Below are 8289 nucleotides of genomic sequence, written 5' to 3'. Positions count from 1 at the left end.
GTAATTAGCTAACATCTTAACCATTGTTAAACATTTCCCATTGTTTTGTATAAAGTGTTCTAATGAGTGCAAAATTTTATGAAAAATATATATGTTATCAATCTAACTATCGCTAAAAACGACTGTTTGCTATCTAAAGGTTCACTTGCGCAGCCAAATTTATATTTTTGACTTAGAGTTAACATTAAATGAAGGCTGAAACTCGTACGGTTTAGACAACTTTTCAAATTAACATTGAGTTAAAAAGATAACTGGCTGTCGTGCAATGATTTTTTCATGTAAAATGCTAAAAATGGGGGTTTTTGTGAAATTTTTGTATGGGGAACCCCACAGGTGGGGTCTTAGGGGGGGTTCCACTGGCATGGGTGGGTCGGCCCTACAAAGTTAGTGGGGGTCGGTCATACATTTAAATACGATTGGGGCACTCTAAATGGGTCAACTTAGGATTTTTCAAGCTTTGGCGCTCAAGGTCAAAAGTACGAAGTCGGGACATCAGAATTGGTTTTAGAGGTATGCTTCCTTCGGCAAAGTATCTTATTTTGATCCCTAAAATACGATTTTCCTTGTCACTTGGGTGATTTTCAAATCAACCCGCCTTCTAATACATAGTACCCCTGTAGGGCGCTTGAGACCGAAAAATTTGATTTTGGATTATGCTGCATATCTTGAAAACTTGAAGTCCTTTCCCAAAAAAAAACACTTGTATAATTAAGTAGTGAATGCCTCTCGATGACACATGCCCAAAGAAGTTCATTCATTGTCAATTAGTGGCAAAAAAATTACGTCGAAACCGGAAAAACCGAAAAAATTTTCAAAAAATTCAACTTCTCGCAAAAACATCTCATACCCCTCTCAAATAAACAAAACACTGTATACATTTCGAAAGTGTCAACAATTATCTGCCCAAAACCGTTAAGAATTTAAAAAACGGTTGAAAATAAGATTTTTAATGATTTTTTTTTCAACGAAAACTCTGAAAAAACGGTTTTTTGGCCTTAAATCCAGATTTTGGGGGTGTTACAAATCCTTTGAAGGGTGTTTCGTGGATAACTCGACCAGATGAACAATCTCTACTAGGTCGCTTCAAAAGTGTATTCAATTTTATTTTTTTTGTAGCACTGTGTTATTTAGTACAATCTTTTTTAAAGTTGTATACATAAATATGTATATACATAACATGCATATTTATATATGTACGTACATATGTACATATGCATGTGTTTTTTCTTTACAGAGAAAAATAAATAAAGAGGATAGTTTAATCGTTTGTGCCGCAAAAACAAAAAAACAACTAAGCACTTTTTAACACCCCCAAAATAGTTTGCTACTTGTAGCAGTTACGCTGTATACCTGAACGAAATATAATCCTTGGTGAAAAAGTGTATTTGTGGATTGTTGTTCAAGGACATATGTACATATATATGTATGTATATGTTGATATAGGAAAATGTGAGTAAACAAAGAATAGAGGCCGATCCACATACCTACAACTTTGGCGTTTCGTACGCACGTTAAAAGTATGCTTTCTACAATGAAGCTTGGCAGAGAATGCTTTGGCCACTGAATTAACATATTACCGAAAGATAAATTAATATTTCATATCAATAATCGCATGAAAAATGATATTCTTGCCCTCATTTGATTAAAAGGCAAACATATTTAACATAATTTTATTTATTTGCAACAGCTGACGACTGACGCATACGATCTTTCTGCTTTCTGCTGGCGTTAGCGTTGCCAAATAGAGCTGTAGCAAACCGTATTTATTCGTTACTGAGTAACGTAGGGCCAGCGCAGGTAAACGTAATACTTTCTTTGATAATGCAACTATTATCGGTGCATAATTTTTAAGGCAGGTATCGCTAATGTGCAGGTATGTTGAATGCATCTATCGGAGCAGTTTCCTTATAAATGTTAAAAATAATGCCGCTGATGCGCATTTTAGGGTAGGTATCTTAAATGTGCACTTAAGCATAAAGGCAGCAAAGCAAAATATACTGTATTTGATAAAGAAAAAATTGGGACGTGAATGAGTTATTTTCCAAAGAAATGAAAAGGGTGAGAAAATACCTTTCCACTGATACCTCATAACAGGCTAACCTAATATTCACGCACGCCGCCAATTTACTGTCAAAAATTTCTCATGTACAAACAACTTGTATGGGACCAACCGAAATTGAATGGCTTGAGTATGAAGCTAACTCAATTTTCAATTTTTTTCTGCGTGGCATTTCGATTTGACGTTTCGCTCAATGACATCATATGCAAACGTATGCAAGCCAATTTCCGGTTACCCAAAAAAAACAATTTACTGTCAAAAATTTCTCATGCACATACAACTAGTATGGGACCAACCGAAATTGAACGGCTTGAGTATGAAGCTAACTCAATTTCCAATTTTTGTTCTGCGTGACATTTTGATTTGACGTTTCGCTCAATGAAATAAAATGCAAGCACAGGCAAGCCAATTTCGGGTGACGCCAAAAAAAAAACAAATTCGACTGCGTGCGTACCAGAGACCGGCTTTGAGTACTAATAAAATTAGTGTACTTATTCATGATCCATAACAATTAGTGCAAATGAGTACTTACACAAATTCAAAAAATGACTAAGAGTAATTTCCACCAAAACAAGAACACACGCATTTTAGGGTAGGTATCTTAAATGTGCACTTAAGCATAAAGGCAGCAAAGCAAAATATACTGTATTTGATAAAGAAAAAATTGGGACGTGAATGAGTTATTTTCCAAAGAAATGAAAAGGGTGAGAAAATACCTTTCCACTGATACCTCATAACAGGCTAACCTAATATTCACGCACGCCGCCAATTTACTGTCAAAAATTTCTCATGTACAAACAACTTGTATGGGACCAACCGAAATTGAATGGCTTGAGTATGAAGCTAACTCAATTTTCAATTTTTTTCTGCGTGGCATTTCGATTTGACGTTTCGCTCAATGACATCATATGCAAACGTATGCAAGCCAATTTCCGGTTACCCAAAAAAAACAATTTACTGTCAAAAATTTCTCATGCACATACAACTAGTATGGGACCAACCGAAATTGAACGGCTTGAGTATGAAGCTAACTCAATTTCCAATTTTTGTTCTGCGTGACATTTTGATTTGACGTTTCGCTCAATGAAATAAAATGCAAGCACAGGCAAGCCAATTTCGGGTGACGCCAAAAAAAAAACAAATTCGACTGCGTGCGTACCAGAGACCGGCTTTGAGTACTAATAAAATTAGTGTACTTATTCATGATCCATAACAATTAGTGCAAATGAGTACTTACACAAATTCAAAAAATGACTAAGAGTAATTTCCACCAAAACAAGAACACACGCATTTTAGGGTAGGTATCTTAAATGTGCACTTAAGCATAAAGGCAGCAAAGCAAAATATACTGTATTTGATAAAGAAAAAATTGGGACGTGAATGAGTTATTTTCCAAAGAAATGAAAAGGGTGAGAAAATACCTTTCCACTGACACCTCATAACAGGCTTACCTAATATTCACACACGCCGCCAATTTACTGTCAAAAATTTCTCATGTACAAACAACTTGTATGGGACCAACCGAAATTGAATGGCTTGAGTATGAAGCTAACTCAATTTTCAATTTTTTTCTGCGTGGCATTTCGATTTGACGTTTCGCTCAATGAAATCATATGCAAACGTATGCAAGCCAATTTCCGGTGACGCAAAAAACAAATTCGACGTTCGTGCGTACCAAAACGGACGCCAACAATTTACTGTCAAAAATTTCTCATGCACATACAACTTGTATGGGACCAACCGAAATTGAACGGCTTGAGTATGAAGCTAACTCAATTTCCAATTTTTGTTCTGCGTAGGGTTCGAACGATACTATCGATATTGAGTAAGTATCGATACTGAGGGTTTTAAAATGAGTACTTTAATACTCGATACCTTATTTGGTGATTTTACTCGATACTTTCCAAAGTACTCGTAGTATCGAATACTTTTTAAAAAACACACTTTTTAAATTTTTTCATCCATTGCTTTCTTTGCTTATATGGATTACTATCATTCAATTTTGTCCATCACTTAAACCAAACTGAAATTGCGTGTAGTCTGTTGCATAACCTAAACCAAATAAGTTAACGTTTAATGGCCTTATTCTTAAAAAATAAAGTAATTTTAAAGAGCTTAATAAAATGACATTTTCATAAATTTTTCAGTTTATAAACCTTTTTTATTTTTTATGAATACGGCCATAAAACTTTACGTAAAGTTCACGAAAATGCAGAATTTTTAGAAACTTTTTGGGTACGCAGTTTTGTAACCTATTTAGATTTACGTGTATCCTACTACCGTCGACTTTTAATTCAAACTTGCACATTATTATACTAAAATTGAATAGGCTACAAAAATGCGTACCCTAAAACTTCACAAAAATTTCTTAATAAAACTTGAAAGTCGTGAAAGTAAATGACATGTATGTATGTACATTTAACGTTAAAATTACTTTTAACGTGAAAGTAAGTTCTGCAAAGAAATAAAAATCAAATATTTTAAATTTCTATTGTTTTAATTTCAGGAAATAACTAGATATACGATTGAAGAATAAAATAATTTTAGTATCCCAAAAAACGTATTTTAATGAGTCCGATACTGAGTAGTATCGATACTTTTGGAGTATCGATACCATGAGCTCGATGCCAGAATGAGTACTTCGATCGAGTATCGATACCAAAGTCTGGAATTTCGAACCCTAGTTCTGCGTGACATTTTGATTTGACGTTTCGCTCAATGAAATAAAATGCAAGCACAGGCAAGCCAATTTCGGGTGACGCCAAAAAAAAAAACAAATTCTACTGCGTGCGTACCAGAGACCGCTTTGAGTACTAATAAAATTAGTGTACTTATTCATGATCCATAACAATTAGTGCAAATGAGTACTTACACAAATTCAAAAAATGACTAAGAGTAATTTCCACCAAAACAAGAACACACTCAAAATATACTAACTCTTTTTTGTGGCGGCAATTTTTGGCTCTATCAAGTATAGTCTACCCAGCTGGATTTTCCTCATTTGGTCGACTGAGAGGCTGAAAATGATTTCAATGAGTTTAATATTATTTGTGTTCTGCTTTGTGCTACATCAGTGTTGGCATTTTTGGTACAATTGTACTTTTTGTATTTTGTATTTTTACTACGCAGTACTTTTTAGTACAATTTTGCGATGAATACTATAAATATATACGTAGCTCTGAAAATTCACTGCGATTCCCGCATTTTTATCTTTTTGTCTTCGCCTTCTCGTTTTTGCCTTTTAAAGTTTTGAAAAAAGGGTTTGAAATAACCATTATAACATATCAAAAAGTGTGCTATCAACCTCACATTCCTAGCCAAGTTTGGAAAGAATATTTTCGATACTAAATCTTATTAAAACAAAATGGCGAAATCAGCTTCATATAGTTAGAAACAGTGTCATCGTTAATCCTTTATGCTCTTAAATATCACAACTTCACGACACTCATATATTGACTAGAGTTGACTATTTATTTTATTATTTTTTAATTCTAATTATTTGTTTATAAAAATATAGTTAATTCCTTAACAAAAACTGTATGAAAATAAGTTTAAATCTTTGAACAACATTAAAAAATTTACAAACTTTCGTAAAAATTTCGAGCTTTCTATTTCAATTTTAGTATAATAAAGTGCAAGTTTAAAGCAGCTGAAATTTGCCATCAATGTCATATTATCTAAACGCGATTTTTTTTTTAACGAAGAAAATGAGCAACACCTTCATCAAAAACTATAAACTATTTTAAACTTGCAATTCATTTAAATTGATCGGACTACAAACGGCATTCTCAAAACATATATTTCTAGGAAATATAGTTAAAAGCCCGAAATTTTTACGAAAGTTTGTTGATTTTTTTAATGTTGCGCAAAAGTTGAACCTTGGGGGTTTTATTAAAGTATAAACTGCATTTTTATAAACAAATAATTAAAATTAAATAATTCTAAGATAAATGGCCAATCTTGTCAATAAGTGAGTGTCGTAAAGTTTTGATAAGCACTTGAAATACTAAAAATAAAATGTCAAACTTTTGTACTGAATCCAAAGAAGATGTCTCCTTTATCCGTGCATAATAACTTAAAAAAATTTGTTTGCTAAGAAGTGTACCTTAAAATATGTGCATACACATTTATGTTCAATGCAATTTACAGTCGAAAAGTATAGTTTTAGTATAGATTTCGTACTGAAGGAACAATTTCATTTCCCAACACTGTGCGACATGCGGGCGCCACCATAAACAAGTGTGAGCTAAAAGTGAGAGTGTGTTAGTGTGCCTTCGCATGCTGTCGCTTTCTCGTCGTTTGTACATGTAGTGCGGAACACAATGAAGACAGTGGCTACAGTGCGCCATCTGTCAAATTATTAATACACATGTTCTTATGGAAAGCATTATTTTGAACGCGACTGAGCAACATTGCGACGGTCGACAGCTGTAGCTGTCGCCAGATTAGACCTATTTCTATTTTGACAAGCGACAGTGTGCGCTCTTCTTCTTGAAATCACTCAAGCGTGACATTTGCTTGACCGCGTTTTCTTTTTCTTTAGCGTTCTAAATGAAATTTAATTAATGAAATACATTTAAATACAGATTAAAAATGGATTTCGAAGAAAAATTGATCGAAGAAATTAGAAAACAGCCGATACTCTACAACCTTGGTCTTAACGATTACAAGAATTTAAGAAAAAAGGATTCAGCATGGAAGGAAGTGGCTTCTGCTATGAAATGTGATGGTTCGTATAATTTATTACCATATAAGCATTTCTTTAGTATAATTATAACTTACAATTGTAGAAGTTCAATGCAAGAAGCGCTGGAAAGGTATACGTGATTGCTACAAACGAATAAAAAGATCGCAGCAGCTTGCTTCGGGAAGTGGCGCTCCAAGTCCTAAACGTAAGTGGCGCTATATGGAAGCAGTATCTTTTCTGGACGAAGTGCAATCTTCCCGAAGGTAAGGAAGTGTAATATTAACAAAGCGCGTTCATTTAAAATCTGTGTGAGTGAACCTATTTTAAAATATAGCTCAGTTGGAAATGTGAACGAAATTGACTTGGAAAGCACTATAGAGGAATTACCGCCTTTCACCGAGATAAATTCAACAGAGGTTTCCACTATTGAGTCTCCACGAACCAGTTCCAGCTCGCGCAAGGTTCGTATATTGCATTTTGTTGGGACCGGTTTAGTTATTTGTACAACGAATTTGGGTTGCCGGGCCCAAATGCGTGGCCCGAATCAAAAAACTTCACACGACCTTGTAGGCAAGACTCTACGCTTTATATGAAAAGAAAGTTATTTACTATATCTGTGCACTAATTTATTAATAATTCCGCCCCTCCCCCTCCGCCACCCACCAAAAAATCGTTGTACAAATAACTAAACATTTCCCTTTTTGTTAGCTTTCGTTGATTTTTGAAAACATTGTGATTCATCAAATAATTTGAATTCACAGGAAAATCAGCAAAAATTCAATGACTTCTTGGATCACGCTGCGCAAAGCATATCTATGACTTGCGCTGAATTTAGTAACCAAACTAAAGAACTAGACTCCACTTCCCTCCATTTTCAAAGTTTAGCCAACAAAATAAAGGAGTCAGGCTTGTCCATGAATGCCGTAAACGAGATTGAGGCGAAAGTGTCTGCTCTGGTTTTTGCGGAGATGCAGAACTATTCATCAATTGAATTTTAAAAATTTGTTTTGCAACGTTTTACCTAATGCATTCCAATAAAAGTACAATCATATCATATCGCACACGATCTACAAAGGTGACGCAGCTCAAAATAACACGTTTGCCAGAAACTGCGAAAAACGACTTTAGACTTTACCAAAGGGTCTTTTCAACAAATTATAACAAGAATTTGCTCCAGCTTTTGCTCAAAGGTAAATAAAAGCTCTGCGTACATTTTTAGCGCATAATTTCAAAAATTCCAAATTGTGAATTGTGTCACTTTTGAAGATCGTGTGCGATATGTATTAAAAAGATCTCAAAATGGTTGTACTTGTTAATTTAAATTAAAATATTTATGTATACCCTTGTCTTCGGCTAATTAGTTACGTTTTGACCACATTTGGCAATATTACTTTCGTTTATTTAATGTTTTTTTTTTTTATAAAAATCCAGAGCTTATATCGAGAAAAATTTTAGGTATGCAGTTTTATAGCCCATTCCATTTTTTAATATAAGGTGCAATTTCAAGACGCTGAAAAATCGTGTTGATTTTTAATATTTTTTT

At 34.0% G+C, this 8289-nt stretch overlaps 1 protein-coding gene across 1 annotated transcript; it reads left to right on the top strand.

Annotated features, from left to right (window-relative positions):
- Window positions 1–6486: 6486 nt before the first annotated feature.
- On the top strand, window positions 6487–7964 carry LOC108363763 (uncharacterized). Its single transcript, XM_017617234.1, has 4 exons — window positions 6487–6788; window positions 6850–7009; window positions 7081–7207; window positions 7508–7964. Exons 1-4 carry the CDS (start codon window positions 6653–6655, stop codon window positions 7742–7744), a joined length of 660 nt encoding a protein of 219 aa, XP_017472723.1. The 5' UTR covers window positions 6487–6652; the 3' UTR covers window positions 7745–7964.
- The last annotated feature ends 325 nt before the right edge of the window (window positions 7965–8289 follow it).

The sequence above is a fragment of the Rhagoletis zephyria genome, unplaced genomic scaffold (assembly GCF_001687245.7).
Source record: "Rhagoletis zephyria isolate East Lansing unplaced genomic scaffold, Rhagoletis_zephyria_1.1 Rzeph_scaffold_01364, whole genome shotgun sequence".
Taxonomy (NCBI): Eukaryota; Metazoa; Arthropoda; class Insecta; order Diptera; family Tephritidae; genus Rhagoletis; species Rhagoletis zephyria.
Note: the sequence above shows the minus strand (reverse complement) of the source record. Positions and strands in the feature narration are given on the sequence as shown.

Bases quoted from the DNA above. Each gene is read 5' to 3' on its own strand.
- LOC108363763 (XM_017617234.1), top strand. From the start codon at position 6,653: ATGGATTTCGAAGAAAAATTGATCGAAGAAATTAGAAAACAGCCGATA. The intron at 6,789-6,849 runs GTTCGTATAATT...TTACAATTGTAG, and splicing joins TTCTGCTATGAAATGTGATG to AAGTTCAATGCAAGAAGCGC. The intron at 7,010-7,080 runs GTAAGGAAGTGT...TTTAAAATATAG, and splicing joins GAAGTGCAATCTTCCCGAAG to CTCAGTTGGAAATGTGAACG.